This window comes from Podarcis filfolensis (assembly GCF_964270895.1).
Source record: "Podarcis filfolensis genome assembly, chromosome: 13".
In the NCBI taxonomy this organism is placed as follows: Eukaryota; Metazoa; Chordata; class Lepidosauria; order Squamata; family Lacertidae; genus Podarcis; species Podarcis filfolensis.
In genome coordinates, this window is record NC_139615.1 from 18991239 (window position 1) to 19010520 (window position 19282).

The 19282-nt window shown below is 46.0% G+C and overlaps 1 protein-coding gene across 5 annotated transcripts in view; it reads right to left on the bottom strand.

Moving 5' to 3' along the window:
* The window catches only part of PLEKHA4 (pleckstrin homology domain containing A4), a 55791-nt gene that overhangs the window by 27029 nt on the left and 9480 nt on the right, over window positions 1-19282 (bottom strand). For 2 of the 5 annotated variants that reach the window (XM_083580187.1, XM_083580185.1), the window contains exon 2: window positions 367-475. In XM_083580187.1, coding sequence (XP_083436313.1) covers window positions 367-450 — 84 coding nt within the window. In that variant the 5' untranslated portion in view covers window positions 451-475. Of the gene's footprint in view, window positions 1-366; window positions 476-5219; window positions 5395-14214; window positions 14883-19282 lie in introns of those variants that run through there. The other 3 variants (XM_083580186.1, XM_083580188.1, XM_083580184.1) reach the window with 3 other exon arrangements.

Consider the following 19282-nt stretch of genomic DNA (forward strand, 5'->3'; position numbering starts at 1 on the left):
GCTCCGATTGGGCACTAAAGAGCAGTTTTCCCTGTGAGAAAGCAGTGGGAGATATGGATAAGCCCTCACATAGGTATGCAGGGATACATCTGCCAGTGTGAATGTTTTGAGGCCTCATAAATGTTGTGGACTTGTTCACATGGTTATTGTAGAATTCTCCTTTTCCTGAAAAAGAGCTTTGGTTATTTGTTTATTTTAAAGCACAAGCTACCAACTCCTGAGGTAAACACTATTCAGGTGTTACTTGCAAATGAAGCTGCAAAGCCCAGCTTAATTCAGGAGGACAAGGTGAGCAGGATCTCTGGAAGCCTATCTATCGCCCAGCAGCACCTGTCCAGAGGGCTTGGACCACTTCCAATTCCTCACCTTCGTTCCCATGGAGACGGAAGAGATGGTGACTGTGCTGCTGGCTTGGCTCAGGCCGCTTGTAGGCCGGTCCCCTTCCGACATGGTCCTCAGCTGACCCAATGCTGATCTGGAAAAGAAAAGAGGATGCTGGCTTGTTGCAAGAATGCTTCGTGTGATGTTCACAGTACCAGAATCCCACAGCTTGGGGCCAGCGCTTTGGGGGAATGTAAGGCACCAGGTCTTTAACCTTCTCCAGGGACCCTGGACTTAACCCCTCAGCCTCATGGAACCCACTTTTGACAACCTCGACCAAACCATCCTTCAAGGCATCCTTTCTTTCCCCGCCTCTTTCTCCTCCCACAGAAAGATGGTCACTGTACTGTCTGTGTGATGCAACTTGGGTGAGATCTTGACACAATTGTGGGTCACATCCCACCAGCTTAGGAACACAGGGAACTGGGTTCTGCTGAGTCATTGGTCTATCCAGCTCAGTAGGTCCTGCATAGGGGTTGATCCAGAAAGCTCATATTATGTTTTTAAATTATCTCTCTCTTGAGACTATATTTCCACCCCCCAACAAAGTGTTTCCTGACAAGATATGCAAAATCCATTCTTCCTTTCATTATTTGTTCCCATCTGACAAACATGGTTTCAAATCCCTTTCTTTCTCTCCATTCTCTCTCCCACCTGCATCCCTTTCATGCCCTCCCATTCCAGATTTGGCAACAACAAAAACCCAAAATACATTTATAAATTATAGAATAAAGCAGCATTGTGAAAAATAAGTGTAGTAACATATGCTCTTTTGCTTCACCTAACTAAAGTTGCTGAGCATCAAATTTTAGTTTCCTGGGCACAGAACTGGATTTTCTTAGAAGCAGCAGGAGACACCGATCAGCCCCTGTTAAAATCTTTCCGTTTATTCCAGTATATATCACACACACACAGTGTTAATTTTGCAGGCTTCATTGATTCTTTTCCATCATTTCTTTTTTTGAACTGAAGTCAGAATAGAGTGTTGAAACCATTAACCCTGCTCCCCAGTTCAACCCCTGCCAGCAAATTCCCTCTAGTTATTTTTGGATCAAGCCCACCTGCTTGTGTCTGGCAAAAGCATCTCATTCGAGAGAGTGTCAACTTGGTGAGATGGGAAATTCCACCCCTTCTCTTGGCAGCAGAATTCTACAGTTAAATCATCCCTTTGTTGTTAAACACTCAGGCCTGCATTTCTTAATAATGGAGGCTTTTAACCCCTGGAAGCGATTTCTGAGTCCCTCTTCAGTAGACATTTAGAACTTCATGGTCTTTCTAGGCATCTAGTTTGCTGAGCATTCATCCCGACTTGTTAGCAGGGAGATTAGACGATGTTGACTATTCAGTGGGCATTCATTTGTTTTCAAGGAGGTTAAGATGACTGTTGCATCAAAGCAAATGTTCCCCCACACTTTTCACTGCCTTTTTCTATCACTTTCCTTGTCATTAAAAAGCAAGGTTTTTCAGGGAGGGGAATCTGTTGCACAAGGCCTCCCGATCAACTTTAATTGTGCAACCTAAATTGGGTGGTATGTGACTGAATCCCACCCAGAAACAGTGACTGTCGGAAAACACCCTTTTGGCATTCCTGTCCATTGGCGTTACTGATTCTGTTATTTATTTCTATTATTATTTATTACATTTTTATATGGCACCTTTATCTTCCAAAGAACTCATCCTCACATTTCATCCTCACAACCAGCCTGTAATGTAAGGTTAGGCTGAGAGTGAGTGACTGGTCCAAGGTCACCCAATGAGCTTCATGGCTGAGTGGTGTGATAGGAATTTTATGGTCTTAGATATATGGCAACGTTCATAACCACACGTACATAGATCAGCACAGGAAAGCCAACCTGGAACCATTTTGATTCCTAAACTGAGCAAATGTTTCTCTGCATGGTCAAAATGGAAACGCCTCCCCATTGTCTCTTCCTTCACAAATCCTGTCTTAATCTGTGTTTGAATAAGGGTGTGAGCCTTATCATTACAAAAGACTGCCCAGGCTCCCCAAGAAATCCAATCAAGTAACCTGCCAGACAGGAAATAAACAAAGCGACAGGAAAAAACAACATGCAAATGTTGTTTTAGACCGCCTTATCTGAGGGGTGGTCTTAGGTTACACCCCTTCTGTGATGAATGCATAATGTTTCTGGGGGTGGTCTTGATCTAGAGGATGGGAATTTCAAAAGTCTTTATAAGCCCTTGCACAGCATTTTTGGGGGTCCTCCTCCTCTCCTGCGTGTGAGGGGAGTACCCTGTTGCAACAGATCAATAAAGATCAAGCTTACTAGCTGCTTTGCTTCTCAATATTCTCTGGTTGGCCTCTGTTATTTTCTCCTACCAATAGGGAACCTATGTAAGGACTCTATATGGGCTCTTGGATACCCCATAAGGGAAAAGGGCATATTTTTATTTACAACAGATGGCGACCACGAAGGGACATTTAAGATAAGCAGCTGCTGGATGTTACCTAAGTACAATTTAAACACAGGAAAAAAGTTTCTTAAACACAAATTGAAGGGGACTGTCAGAGTCCAGGCGGGAAGTAAGCACCAACTGGGCTTCTTTCCCATCAGGAGTCTGCGGGTTCATTTCTTTTGGGGCACCCATTTTAAGAATTTTAATAGCGCTAGCTTTTACTTTTATACTGCAGTCGGGGTTTTATCCCCACTTTTCAGGAAACACAATAAATAACCCACAGTAGACTCAATTTAGACAACTCCGAGAATTAGTACTGTGACACACCGCCGTTCGTCTGGCCTGACTTACTAGGCTGGTACAGCTGTTGGCCTTTCCTGGCTACTAAGCTAACAGTGCAGTCAGCGATCTCAAACCCCCCCTATGGTCATTTCTCAGCCAGGGAGCCCACAGTAACCTCCTGCCTCTTACAATCTAACCTGAGAGTTCCCTACTGGACGCTTGCGTAGCGCAGTGCCAGATTGGGACTCAGAAATGACAAAGAAGGAAAGGAATTAGGTGCCCTTGCATTCTCTGCTCACAGGTCATCTCTAACAAAGATCACCATGGCAGAGGTGCGGCTGCACCTGGGAGTTATAGTTTTCAGTACAGAAGAAAAAGCACGGCCTTTTCTGGGCAAAACTCCGAAGGAATAGGTCGGCATATAGGCTGTAGAAGGGAAATGAAAGAAGTTTCCCTGGGCATACTCCAAAGGGTTACAGAAAGGAGGAGAAGGCAATTTTTTCAAGGGTTAGATGAGGGAAAAAGTAGAAAGTATAGATTTGAAGGGAAAAGGAAGAGTTAAAGAATTTTGGTTGCTGTGGTTTAGAGAACCCAACCCACTACCCGTGTTTCCTACTTAATTCTCACTTCCGCATGCACTGTTCCTGGTGATCCCGCGATCTCTTGACTGGTTGTTTAAGGCCGGCCTGATCAAGCGTTGCTTCCTCTGGTTAGCCCCGCTGAACCTCCAGTTATTTCCAGACCCTGGAATCGATGGAGGACTGGTCATTCCTCCTGGCAAACTGCCTGGTGCGCGCTGGATAACCAGTCCTTCCTCGCCTCCAGAATCCGGGTAACCAAAAGTCCCTTCGTTCGAACCCTGGTCTCCCAGGTCATAGCCCAACACTCTAACCATGCTGGGGGTATATATCTAGTGCTTTAGGTAAGTGGGATTTCAGCCAGCCATCTATGCCCCCCTACAACTATGGGTTTAAGTCAACTAAGTAATCCAGAGTACACCCATTGCAATTCATGGGCTTGTCATGTCCATTAATTTCAATGGGTCTGCTCTGAGACTAAAGCTATGCACATGTTAGCAGCTGAAAACACAGGGAGGTCGTTCCTCCCTCCCTGCTGCATTTCAAGTCACATTTTCAGTTGCTGTGCATACCATTACCAAAACATTCAGAGATCCTTTTAAGTGGAGATGGCTGGGATTGAACCAGTGTCCTGTATAACATCATGGTCCCTTCCACTGCTATGTGGCTCCTTCTGACTAACGTCTATAGCCAAGGCTAATACTCCTAGCCGAAAGATATAGCAGGAAGCCTAGCATACCCCACTTTGGTGAATTCAAAAGAATAGAAGGCTGCCTATAATTAGATTTCTCCAGGGCAGGGATAGGCAGGATCTTACTGGTTCTCAGCTTACAGAAAGGAAGAGGTTCAGAAAACCGCTGCAACAATGGAAAGCACGTTAGCCTCTAGGCTGCAAATTCCCTGGGCTTGAAAAAGCAAATCCACATTCTTTGCCAGGGGAAGCTCAGTTCCCTGCGCTGGGTGTCTCTCGCACAAAATAAGCAGATGTGCCTCGTTATATTGCTTCTGGCAAATCTTTCCCCAGGGGGTCAAGAAGAGTTGCTGGGCCAACGAACCAATCCTAGACAACTAGACGTGCGTCTCTCTCAACAATGCACATTCACACCCTGACCAACTTCTGCCAACTGCAGCAGGCATGACTTTCAAGCCTAATTTGCAGCAGCCGTAAGTACAGACACAACTCAGATACCTTCCAGATGGGGTAGCTGTGTTAGGGCTCATCCAGACTTCCTTTCGCACAGTGTGTCTAGGAACAGGTCCGTTCTTAAAAGGTCTGTGCTCAAGCACTTACTGTTGTTTTTGTTTTTTGCCACAGCGCTTTCCCTGCAAAAACCACCGCGGTCTGACTCTGCCTAACAATAGGGCTGGCCCTTGAGGGAGCCAGATGCACTACCCTGAACTCCTTAGAGGAAAGGCAAGAGGGGAGAGAGAGGGGGGGGGAGAATCTGTCTAGCATCCTGAAATCCAAAACTATCTTTCCTGCTTGCCAAAGCTCAACTGCTGTTCTCCACACCCTTAGCTTGACCCGACCAGTTTTTCACTTCCTTCTCCTCCTCCTACCTGGCAGGTGGACCCAACTTAAGATGCATTTCAGGAAGCTCTGGGTATCCACACAGGCTATGATGCTGTGCTCCAGTGATGGGTCATCAGTCGAGTGTCCACAGACACCCTCCCTGCCGCCAACGACCACTGGAAGAACCACCAGCGTAACGCCACAACCAGTGGCAGGGGGTTGTGGCAGTATATTCCGGATATAATCCATACAAAGTTGCCTATTGATGCAAAAAACCTCCCTTCCCATATGCTACTGGCTGGGAATACAATTGCGCCTCATGATCCGAAGGGGCACCTCTTGTATTCCCTGGCACACTTTGGCCCTCGCATTCCATTCCTCCCACCTCTCACCCTTGCAGTGACGCCAGGCGAATGAATAGGGCATTGATGCTGCCAGGACCCCCCTTCCTGACCCTTAGCAGTGGGGTGGGGGAGACATTGTGCCAGCTGTTTGCGATGGTCCCTTTCCTCCCCACCCCACCCCCAACCTCCCACACTGGGTTCAAGGATCTTCACGTCACTGGCTTTGCCTGGAGCGATCCGGAAAGATGGAAAAATCAGCAAAAAGATGGGGAGCGAGGGGCTAGAGAAGGAAGCCGTTTTGGGTGGGGGTGGGAGGAATCAGTCTTGTAAAAAATGATCTGCTTCATTCTATATGCTGGTGCACCGCCCTTCAACCAAAACAGTTCTCACAACAAAATACGAACATCACTTCAAAGCAAAAAACAAGCGTGCAATCTGAAAACAAATGCAATAAAACCAGAACGAAGGGTGGGGAAGCAATCCTATTAGAAAAAGAAATAGTCATTACAAACAGCACTTAAAACTAGGTAGCCTTTTGCGGATGAAGGAGAGAGGTTTTGGCATTCACGGTTGAATATGTCATTACGCCCCCGACTTTGGCACAGAGAACTTCCCCCTAGCACTGCCTTTCCTTAGTTAGGGATGCTAACTCAAGTTTCACTCACACACAGGGAGAGAGAGAGAGAGCAGGGCCCCAGCAGAAACTCTTGAAATGCCCTCACATCATGGTACTTCACAGTTTGGCCAAAGGTCAGGGTGAAATGAAGTATTTGCATGGCTGACTGAGTTTTCGCAGCTGTCTGGTAGGTTTAACTCTTCCCCATCTGCTTCTGGAGAGTAGAGTCCACAGTTCCATGAGGAGCAGGATGAAAAGGACACCGCAGAGGTAGATTGCAAGGGGACACATTATCATACGCCATCATCTCTTCCCCCAACGCCACCCTGCCTCCACAACATATAAACTGACAACCTGGAAACTCCTAATATTGAGGCAGAACCTTATCAGTGGTGGCCCCTCACTGCTGGAATTTTCTCCACCAGGGGGCACTCCTTTTTATTTTATTTATGATTTTCAATTTTATACATTTTAATAATTTTATAATCATTTTAACACTTCAAAACTTGACTTCCTCCCTCCTCTTTCTGCGGTTCTTTAAATTTATTTTTTAATATTTTCTGCTTATCCAATTTAACTTAATTTACTCATTCATTCATCTACTTTAAATATATACTCTTATGAAACTGCAGGTTATAATCCTACCAATGTTCTTACCTGTTTACAATTTCTTTGTAAATACTCAATAAACAATTTCCATTATTTTATAAAAAGTTTGTTATCTTGATTTCTTTTCTTTTCTTTTTTTTCGCCATTTATGCACATTCCATAAGTTTTTGTATCCATTCTTCTTTTGCTGGGACTTCTTCTTCTTTCCATTTTTGGGCAAGTAACATTCTTGCCGCTGTAGTCGCATACATGAATAAATTTTGTAGCAGGAACCCCCCCACCCCAATCACTCTGTTTGTACAAACTTCACACACACACACTCACACACTACATTCGCCACATTTCTGTTATAAATTCATAGAAAATCAACCATACATCGGATTTGCACTGTTCCATTTTATTTTACTCCATATGACAAGAACTATCAAAGGGGGGTGGCTTGGTCCTGGTCAGCCATAATCCCTTCACCGTCTCAGCACATCCACAGGAGCCCTGCCCAGTTGCTATGCCAACCCTGATGATCCCAGACAGAAGACAATCAAGATCACAAAGAAGTTGCATATGGGAGTGGATTCAGCATGGACTGAAACAAAGGACAATGATCAGATCTTCCCTCTGGGGGCAGGAAACTGCAAACTCCCCTTTGTCTCCTGGAAGTGACTCATGGGGAGGGGGGAAAGGAGGAACTAGCCAGGTGACAAGACACTCAGGTTACCACCAACTCCTCCCTCAACCCCTCCTTTCTGTAATGTATGCATGATGTTTCTGGGGGTGGGCTTGACCTAGAGGAGGGGAATTTCAAAAAGTTTTATAAGACCTTGCACACTGTTTTTCTGGGTCTTTCCTCTCTCTTACAAGTGAGGGGAACACCCTGTTGCAACAGTTCAATAAAGGCCAAGCCTACAGGCTGCTGTTTTGCTCCAAGTTATCCTGGTTGGTGTCTTTACTTTTTGTCCAAGGGAGCCCTCGGATATTTCCGGCAACAATTTCTATAGAGTTTGGGTAGTCCTGTCCCTATAATTCCCAAAAGGAAAGCTGTCCTTTTCACCGGGGGGGGGGCATTCCTGCAGCCCACCTACTTCGGGCACCAATGAAGCATTTTCAAAAAAAAATTCTCCTGGGCTTTTTAAACTTTCCATTTTATGGTACCCTTATACGCAGCTTTCTTCTCTGTCTTGTTTCAAGCCTCCTGTTTCTCAGCCTCTCCTACCTCACAGGATTGTTGTTAGGATAAAACGGGACGGGGCAGGTAGAACCATGTTTTGAGCTCTTTGGAGGAAAGGCATAAAACAATATATAATAAATAGTAGTGGCAGGGGGTTGCTTTAGATTTTATTACAGCACCTGGATAGCTCAGTTGGTTAGAGCGTGGTGCTGATCATGCCAAGGTTGCAGGTTTGATCCCTGTATGGGACAGCTGCGTATTTCTGCACCTCAGGGGGTTGGACTTGATGATGCTTAGGGTCCCTTCCAACTACAGTGGTACCTCGGGTTACATACGCTTCAGGTTACAGACTCCGCCAACCCAGAAATAGTGCTTCAGGTTAAGAACTTTGCTTCAGGATGAGAACAGAAATCGTGCTCTGGCGGCGCAGCGGCAGCAGGAGGCCCCATTAGCTAAAGTGGTGCTTCAGGTTAAGAACAGTTTCAGGTTAAGAACAGACCTCCAGAAAGAATAAAGTACTTAACCCAAGGTACCACTGTACGTCACTTGTCAACTACCCTGGAAATATTTAAAACAAACATTTCTCAGACTCTAGTAAGAGTCAGCCACCTGTCACTGAATTCTAAACTTCAGGTGTATCGATATACCAACAAAGTACAACTGCGGTAACTTTTGGCATCTAACTATGGTCCTCCCTCTCCCTGGTACACAGCCCTTCTGCCCTTATTAGATAGTCCAAAAGTTAAGTCCCTCTGCTGATTTAGTTTTCCATCCTCCATTCTTTTTTTATTAACATATAAAACACATACATTTACATTTACACAATACACATACACAACACACTACCTTATTTTCATAACATAAAGCATACCTACATTACTCTATATAATACGAACCTATACTATACATATCAACATACCTATACACCTGCCCCACACGGACACCGACCAAGTGACTTGACTTCCAGTCGTTCTTGTTACGCTACTTTATTTTTCCAACTAGCTTAAACAGATTTCATTATTTCTTTAATCTCTTCTTCTATCTTGACTTTACTCTCCTTTCACTCTAATCATTTTCTTGATTCACTCAATGTTCCTTCCTCCATTCTTAATTATCACCTTGATTATCTAACACCGATTCCTTGTTTCAATTGCACTAGCCGCCTCGTACAGTGGTACCTCGGGTTAATTTGTTCCGGAGGTCCGTACTTAACCTGAAACTGTTCTTAATCTGAAGCACCACTTTAGCTAATGGGGCCTCCTGCTGCTGCCGCGCCGCCAGAGCACGATTTCTGTTCTCATCCTGAGGTAAAGTTCTTAACCTGAGGTAATATTTCTGGGTTAGCAGAGTCTGTAACCTGAAGCGTATGTAACCTGAGGTACCACTGTACTAGGCATTTCTCAGGAATTCTAAGAAACTCCCAAATTAGTGCAGTTTTGAAATCAGTGGTGACAGTCAGAGCAAATCTGAAGGGTTCCATCCACCATCACAATTCAAAATGGCACCCAACTGTATCCAAACACAGAAGAAAACCTGCTTTTTTGATCTCAGGAACCATTGTGCAGAATTTGATTACGAGATATCTTAAGAGGGGTGTGAATACGTAGCAAGCAAGCAAACTGTTCAAGGTAGATTCCTAAAGATACATAAAGAGCAAAAATATTCAATGTATTTTCTATTGCCATATTTCAAAGCCACAAAGTTAGACTGAAATTCTTTCAAGATTCTTTCCCTGCCAGCTTGCTCTGGTTCTATAGGCTGTTTCCCATTACCAGATCTCTACATGGAAGTAACTTCTGTTTTAGTAACATGATTCCCATATGTTGGTTGAAACATGAGATTGTACTGCAGGCATGTAAACTGCTGCGTATACAAGTGCCAAGAAAGTGCGACTGACTCTTTGTACACGGAATTACTTAAGATCTTATTCCCATGTTACCTAGGAGTAAGCCCCATTCATCTCGATGGAACTTAGTTCTAAGTCAACACATATAGGATTGCACTGTTTGACTGAAATTCTAGGCACTCTTTATCCTCCCGGGAATAAGTCCAACTCAACTAAGAGGTAAACCTCCCTGAGCAGGATTGGGCAGTTGATTAACCTACAAAGGAGTTGAACTTTGGCAAGAAGCTTTGATCCTGCAACTCCTCTCTTGCAAAGCTTATCTTGTTTATCTGGTTGGTAAGGTACTCAAGAAATCACAGCAAATAAAACTACCAATTAGGTGTTGTTGTTTTTAAGGTTATGCCTTCCTTAGTGGGAGTACTTTGATGCCTAAAGCCACATGGAAAATATTATATCAGAATAGGTCATTCATTTGAATTTTTAAGCAAAGGCCTGCTAGATTCCTGCTGGCTCCGACTCATTACTCAAGAACCCACAAGAATGATCAGTTCTATAATGTTTTCCACATGGATTCTTCTGCAGGAACCTTTCCAAAAACACTCCCAAGAAGGCAAATTGAAGACGACCATACGTTGATCAGGAACAGCCAAGCAATCAGGATTTATTAATACAACGAGTTATGCAGACTTATTATTCAGTGAATGACTTACTTAAGTTTACGTTCATGTACAGTAAGACTGCAACTTACACGCATTTAACTTGTGCACATTCAGCTTTACACGCTTGTAGAAAAAAGTAAGTTAGAATTTTTAAAAGCGGGGAGGAAAGGGAGCAGGAATCTGGGAATAAAGACTTTGGCAATCCCACACACCATTGAAGCCAACGTGTTTTCACTATATATGATTTTGGCGATCCCTGGAATGTAACCCTTGTGTAAGTTGCAGGCTTAAAAAGGTAAAGGGACCCCTGACCATTAGGTCCAGTCGTGGCCAACTCTGGGGTTGCGGCGCTCATCTTGCTTTATTGGCCAAGGGAGCCGGCCTACAGCTTCCAGGTCATGTGGTCAGCATGACTAAGCCACTTCTGGCGAACCAGAGCAGTGCATGGAAATGCTGTTTACCTTCCCGCCGGAGCGGTACCTATTTATCTACTTGCACTTTGACATGCTTTCGAACTGCTAGGTTGGCAGGAGCAGGGACCAAGCAATGGGAGCTCACCCCGTCGTGGGGATTCGAACCGCCGACCTTCTGATCAGCAAGCCCTAGGCTCTGTGGTTTAACCCACAGTGCCACCCGCATCCCAAGTTGCAGGCTTACTGTATTGCAAAACCCACAATGAAGACGGCACCTTCTCTAAAGCAGGGATTCTCCAACTGTGCTCCATGGGCCATTAATGGTCTGTAAGCTTCATTCAGCTACTCTGCAATGGGGCAGTGAAGAACAGAAGGAGCAGTGTCTGTAAATGGCAGACGCAGTTGCTCCCGGCAGTCCATAGAATCAAAGAATTGGAGAGTTGGAAGGGACCCCAAGGGTCATCTAGTCCAACCCCCTGCAATGCAAGAACCTCAACAAAAGGACCCAAGACAGGTGGCCACCCAACCTCTGCCCAGAAGGTGTGAGTGGGATGGATCAGAGACAGGTAGGTATGGAAGAGGCACTTGAAAGGAGGGGAGAGGATCAGCAGTGAAGTGAATGCAGGGCTAGAATTAGGAAGTTTCATCCCGATTCAATCAACATAAATCGCAGAGCATCTAGAACAGTTCGTTACAATTGCTCCACAAGGCAGTCAAATCATTAAATCCTCTGCCAAGACCGTCAGCAATTTTCTGGTGGTCTGTAGGGATGGGGAGCTTAGGAACTAAAGTATTATTATGGGTAATAAGCTCATTTAGCATTCGCATAGCACTGTTCAATGCACATGGAGTTCAATGCACATGGAGTATCCAGTTGCAATCTTTACAACAACCCTGTAAAGTAGGTCCGTGTTATGACCCCCCCTCCCAATACTGCAGAAGGGAAGAACCGAGGGCGATGAAGAGGAGTTTGCCTCAGGCCATCAAGTGAGCTTGAGGCAGATTCAAACCAGGTAGACTTCCTGATTTGTAGCCCAGCCTTTTAGCCACTGTGCTGCACCAGTTCTTCCTACTGTTATTATTTCTATCGCCCTGCAGCTGTGTCTGACGCCATATAAACACAGGATTTAACACAGGCTCCTGCCATCTATGGCAGGTAAATGTGAAAGTACATACAGTTGCAGCTGTACAGTGGTACCTCGGGTTACATACACTTCAGGTTACATACGCTTCAGGTTACAGACTCCGCTAACCCAGAAATATTACCTCAGGTTAAGAACTTTGCTTCAGGATGAGAACAGAAATCGTGCGTTGGTGGCGCAGCGGCATCAGGAGGCCCCATTAGATAAGGGGTGGTTCAGGTTAAGAACAGTTTCAGGTTAAGAACGGACCTCCAGAACGAATTAAGTACTTAACCCGAGGTACCACTGTATTTTGTTTGTGCACCAGAATAATTGGGAAACGCTCCCCAGGATTCTTCATCAAAACTGGAGCACTGAAGGTCAGGTTATCCCAAAACATTCTAGTAGCCAAAAAAAGGACATCCAGGCGATGTGTCTCCTTCATAATGTGTTATGCCAACTTTTGGCATTTATACAGTGCATACAACCATAGGAAGGTGCCTTATATTGACTCAGGCCATTCGTCCAAGTACCTCAGAACTGTCTACACTGAGTGACTCTCCAGGTTTTCAGGCAGCGCTATACTGTACTTGGAGGTAGTGGGGACTGAACCTGGCTCAGATCATACCTGTGGCCTGCACAGAGCCAGCCCTTTCCCAGTCTTTTTAAGTGCTAGCAGCCTCACCGATGAGTCAGGGATCCAACCATCAGTCTGCCAGTTGCCAGTGGTTAATTGGCCAAAGCTTGCAGTGCGACTTTAGCAGTGCAGCCAACTGAAACGCAAAGCCCCTGGATGAGCTGGCTGACCAGATCCTGGGAGTGACAGGAGGCTGGGCCAGCCAACAGCGAGTTCAATCTGCCTGTTGATATGCCCAGGAGCCACACACACACCCCGACCCAAGGCATGGTCTCATCTTTGTTGGGTAGCCCACAGTGCGAGGGATGTAGGTCCCTGACCACGGCTAAAAGTGGGCCTATCTTCTCTGAGGGCTGGGTGGGGCAGGGGGTGCAGAGAGAGGGCTGTGGGGTGGAAATAGCTGGAGGCTGCCATTAGCTCTTGTTATTTATTCATCCACTGGCATTTGGACGCAGCAGCTGAGACAAAAGGCGCTGGGGCAGCTGGTGGCGGGGGCGAGGAAACATATTTTGCATCAGTCACAGGGGTCCGTGTGTGTGTGTGTGTGTGTGTGTGTGTGTGTCCGCATGCATAACCCCGACACACCCAGCAGTTGGAAAGAGCTTGTGCTAAAAGGCGTTTTAACCCATTCAGGGCCAGTGGTAAAGAGGAGGCGCTGTGGTGAGGAAGCACGGCAGACCTGGCTAAGTTGCCAACTCCCCACCCCACCCTTGCTCCTCTGCTATTGAAACAGCAGCCAAACATAGCAAAAGAAGAAGTAGGTGAAGCTTTCTCCATTATTCCATGACGGGGGGTGGGGGGTGGGGGAGGAATTCACCTGCTTCCATTCTGCATAGCACAGGAAGAAGTCCAGTTTAAAACACACAGAGAGAGATTGGCAATCCTAGATCCAGAGGAGCATTGCCTAGGGAAAGCTGCAGGGTCCAAAATACCTAGCGTGGGGCCACTGATGTAGAGAGGTTGATAGGCAGCGGAGACATTGCTATGCCTCAGGAGCATCCTCCGAGGACACTGTGGCGTCCAGAGATTCTGCATCTAGCCCTACAGAGCCTGTTCCTACAGTGGCCAACCAGATGCCCCAGGGGGAAGCCCCCCAAGGCCCAGCAACTCTCCCCACTTGGCATTCAGAGGCACAACAGTGGAGGGAGAGCATTCCCATCAATGCTAGCATCCCTGATAGCCTTATCCTTCAGGAATCTTGGGTCCTGGGCCCACAGAGGCAGGAGACTGATCTGAAGACAGGGACTGTCCTCTGATAAGATGCTCTTCTTCTCAATCAAGGCAGGAAGGAGGCACAACTAGAAGACAACTGCTTGCCCCACAAAACCTGCCCCTTCCTTTAGGGAAGCTTTTAACGTTTAATAGGTTATTGTATTTTAGTGTTCTGTTGGAAGCTGCCCAGAGTGGCTGGGGAAACCCAGCCAGATGGGCAGGGTATAAATAAATTATTATTATTATTATTATTATTATTATTATTATTATTATTATTATTCCTTGGTTCCCACCCACCCATGTTCAAAAGGCAGAGAGGGGTAGGGAATCCAGAGGAGCAGATTTCAGAGGACAAGCCTCCCTCATCTCCCTAAGGCCATCAGGCACAAGAGCAACAATGTCATGGCGCCACGGTCTTACCTGGTCACTGGTGTTGGCCAGAGGTATCTCCTACGGGTTAAGCCGATTCAGGAGGAGGAAGAAGAGGAGGAGGAAGGCAGCCCCTTATCGGCTCATTGGCGGCAGGAAACTTTATAGTCTTTCTTGGGTTCATACCCTACAGAATCAGATCTCTGGCGCTCAGCAGAACTTGGGATCAAAGCCCTGCGTGCCCCGCTTTGCTCTCTTCATTTGAACACATTCACCACTATTTTTCTGCCTCCAGTATGACTCACCCCCTTCCTTATCTCTCTCCCCCCCCCCAACTATACCCTCCCCTCCTCTTATCTCTCTATCTCTTTCCTCCTTCCACTAGCCCAATTTCCTCGGTCTTTCATCAATACAGCAACGTAAGTCGGTCTTCCACCGTCCTCCTTTCCCAGCCCTTCCTTATCGACCTTCCCAATCGCGGTTTTCTCTCCTTTCCCTTTCCCTGGCAGCTCTGGGGGGAAGAGAGAGGAGGAAGAAAAGCAGAGCGATTGAATTTCAAGCCTGGGACCCACCACTCCACCTTCCTGGGGGCTTGGCTTGAGAAGGAGGGGAGGGTAAGGAGAGAGAGAGAAAGAGAGAGGGGGGCGAGGAGAGTAATGAGAGGGGGAGACAGGAGTCCGAATTCCTGACCTTAACTTTAGAGAGAGGAGTGGCCACAAAAGCTTTAGAAAAACAGGGATTTGGGAAGTTGTCAAAGAAGAAAGACATTCTTTGACTGGTGGTGTGTGATATGGATGTCTCCTTGTGTAGGAGAAGGTGCATCCTCTGGCGCCGCCTGCTGGTGGGATTCTCCCCCCAAAAGGGGACGTTGTTCCAGCAGAGAATCTGCTTCCTATCCTGATTTGAAAAATAATATAAATGCAACCATGTGTCTGGCAGGGATACCATGCTATATTTTAATCAAATGGGGTGTGTTTGTGAAAACAGACTGTGGGGCTTGGTTCCCAGTCCTACACAACACCCATAATTTCTCTACTTATTCTTATTATTTCCACGCACCTCTTTGCCTGGCAGAGAACCCAGGTGTCCTGCTCACAGGATTGAAATATGACCAGGATGTAACAGAACTTCCAAGCTTAAAGAAACAAAAAACTAACAGGGGAAAACCCTCTTGGCCAGCTGCCAGAATTTTGTATGTAAAGGCCAGAACTATGCTTGAAGGGTGCATCTCACAGATGTGCGTTAACCTCACTGAGCTCAGCAGCAACACACCATTTCACCAGCAGCAGAACAGAAGCACTTTGTGCAGTGCATAATGAGACTACGGAACTCACTCCCACAAGAGGCAGTGATAGCCAGCAACTTGGATAGCTTAGAAGAGGATTAGACAAATTGGAGCCTGGATAGCTCAGTTGGTTAGAGCTTGGTGCTGATAACACCAAGGTTCCAGGTTCGATCCCTGTATGGGACAGCTGCATATTCCTGCATTCCAGGGGGTTGGACTAGATGATCCTCAGGGTCCCTTCCAACTCTACAATTCTATGAAATTCATGGAGGACAAGGCTATCAATGGCAACTAACCACAGTGGCTACATTCTACCTCCACTGTCAGAGGTGCTATATCTCTGAGCACCACTTCCTGGGAATCAAAGGTGGGGAAAATAGCTGCTGCTGCTCACGTCCAGTTTGCAAGCTTCCCACATGCATACGTTTGACAGCTATGAGGACAGACAGGATGCTGGGCGAGATGGGGCATTGGCCTGATCCAGCAGGCCCATTCTTCTCTTCCTATGTTAAGAGGCTTCAAGGCACATGTGTGTATTGCACAGCCTTCCCTTGCAGGTTTCATTGAACCAGGAGGGTTTGTGTCTTGTCCTCCTACTGCATTTTTCAGCAACTGCAGTGCTTTATGGCAGAATGATTCATGCCAGCACTACAGAGCTCGACCCATTTAAAAGCAGTTTTGCAGCGCTTTGATTCCGTGATTCATAACATTGCTTTCAAGCACTTGTTAATCGGTACATTAAATGCTCATGTAGCTATCAGGCCTCCCTTTTAAGCCACCCTTATCCACAGCAGCTTCTGTAATTTAAAACCTACTAAGTTCCTGGAGATGGTACAGGTGCGTCTAGGGGGCGGAAGTTGCAGGCACGAAACAGATTTGCTTCTACATCAACACTGCTTGCTAGAAAGCTGCTTGGAGTTTTGAGAAATTCCAGAATAATGCAGCCTTATTGCAGCCTTATTGCACGAGTCCATCAAGTTTCACCTCTGACCTGCTAGCTCTTAGTCATAGATTTATAGAATTGTAGAGCCTGATGTTTAGTCAGAATCTCCTTTCTTCTAAACTGAAGCCATTGTTTCGGGCCCTACCCTCTGAAGCAAGAGAAAGCAAGGTTGCTCCATTCGCTATGTAGCGGCCCTTTAGATAAATGAAAATGGCTATTGCATCTCCTATGCTGTTAAGGTGCTACACTCAATATGCCAGCAAGTTTGGAAAACTCAGCAGTGGCCAGAAGATTGGAGAAGATCAGTCTACATCCCAATCCCAAAGAAGGGCAGTGCCAAAGAGTGCTCCAACTACCGCACAATTGCACTCATTTCACACGCTAGCAAGGTTATGCTTAAAATTCTACAAGGAAGGCTCAAGCAGTATGTGGACCGAGAACTCCCAGAAGTGCAAGCTGGATTTAGAAGAGGCAGAGGAACCAGAGACCAAATTGCAAACATGCGCTGGATTATGGAGAAAGCTAGAGAGTTCCAGAAAGACATCTACTTCTGCTTCATTGACTATGCAAAAGCCTTTGACTGTGTCGACCACGGCAAACTATGGCAAATTCTTAAAGAAATGGGAGTGCCTGTCTCCTGAGAAATCTGTCTCCTGAGAAATCTCTATGTGGGACAAGAAGCTACAGTTAGAACTGAATATGGAACAACTGATTGGTTCAAAATTGGAAAAGGAGTACGACAAGGCTGTATTTTGTCTCCCTGCTTATTTAACTTATATGCAGAATTCATCATGCGAAAGGCTGGGCTGGATGAATCCCTAGCCGGAATTAAGATTGCCGGAAGAAATATCAACAACCTCAGATATGCAGATGACACAACCTTGATGGCAGAAAGTGAGGAGGAATTAAAGAACCTTTTAATGAGGGTGAAAGAGGAGAGCGCAAAATATGGTCTGAAGCTCAACATCAAAAAAACGAAGATCATGGCCACTGGTCCCATCACCTCCTGGCAAATAGAAGGGGAAGAAATGGAGGCAGTGAGAGATTTTACTTTCCTGGGCTCCATGATCACTGCAGATGGTGACAGCAGTCACGAAATTAAAAGACGCCTGCTTCTTGGGAGAAGGGCAATGACAGGCCTAGACAGCATCTTGAGAAGTAGAGACATCACCTTGCCAACAAAGGTTCGTATAGTTAAAGCTATGGTTTTCCCAGCAGTGATGTATGGAAGTGAGAGCTGGACCATAAAGAAGGCTGATCGCCGAAGAATTGATGCTTTTGAATTATGGTGCTGGAGGAGACTCTTGAGAGTCCCATGGACTGCAAGAAGATCAAACCTCTCCATTCTGAAGGAAATCAGCCCTGAGTGCTCACTGGAAGGACAGATTGTGAAGCTGAGGCTCCAGTACTTTGGCCACCTCATGAGAAGAGAAGACTCCCTGGAGAAGACCCTGATGTTGGGAAAGATGGAGGGCACAAGGAGAAGGGGGCGACAGAGGACGAGATGGTTGGATAGTGTTTTCGAGGTTACCAGCATGAGTTTGACCAAACTGCGGGAGGCAGTGGAGGACAGAGGTGCCTGCCATTCTCTGGTTCATGGGGTCACGAAGAGTCGGACACGACTAAACAACTAAACAACAACAACAACAACAACAACAAATTGCATCTCCTCTGTCTCCTCTTTACGAAGCTAAACATACTCAACTCCCTCAACCATTCCACCCGTTTTAAACTCCTAGAATAGCCTAGGGCTGTATACACACCATACTTTTAAAAGTGCATGCCCCCCTTCCCAAAAAAACACACAAAAGAATCCATGGAACTGTAGTTTGTTAAGGATGCCAGGAACTGTAGCTCTGTGGAGGATAAACTACAGTTCCCAGGATTCTTTGGGGGAAGTCACCTATGGCATGGATGCAGCCTAGGAGTTTTGGATTCCAGTTGATGGGAGTAGTAATCCAAATCATCTGGCGGGCACCAAGAAAATTTCCAATCTGTTATCCAGGATGAGGCACAGCGTTCCTAGGTACTTAAAAGGGCACAAGCCCATAATACAAATTCGTATATGCTGATTTACATGTTTATAGACCTCTGGACAAATTACAATGGTAAGTTGCTGGGATGTTACTCACACTGTGCTTAGCAGTAAGTTACACACACACACACACACACACACACGAGAGAGAGAGAGAGAGAGAGAGAGAGAGAGAGAGAGAGAGAGAGAGAGAGATCTAGGACCTGACAGAAAAGACCTGGGGCTCGAGCTACCCTGTAACTACACTCTTCCTGTAATCTTACACAACCCACCCAGGTTCTTAGCCTATAAACCTCCTTCCTTTCCAAAAATCGAGTGGTTCTGGTTACCTCTTCTTCTTGCACATGGCATACTCCAGAAATATTTTGTCCACCAATGAAAAGTGGGGGAAACGGAAAGAGAAACCGAAACAGGACAGGGAATATCAAACTACAACAGATCTTAATCAGGTGCAATTCCCCACCCCACCCCTCACAATTGGTTTCTAACATTACTGGCAGGTGATAGCAATACCACTGGGTTGAAAGTGACCCAGATGTTATTAGGTCCTGTAATTCTCATCTGCCTGACTGGTTGACACCTGGATTTGTTGCAAGGTCTGATCCCTCTGTTTCTATCTTAGGTTGCTTCAGTTATTGTTCAGATTTGGCCCTAAATGCCAGGGGGCTGTGAGAAAGCAAGCACAGGCCTTCCAGCTAATACTGTTGTCCAAAATGGGCTGTGGATCATTGGTAATATATTGGGCAGGGCTTTTCTTTTCCAGCTGGAACGCAGTTCTGCCCCCTCTCAGGTGGGCACCATATCCATAATAAGAGAACAAGGGAGGTATTCATGGCAAGTCCCTGCACCTCTTTTT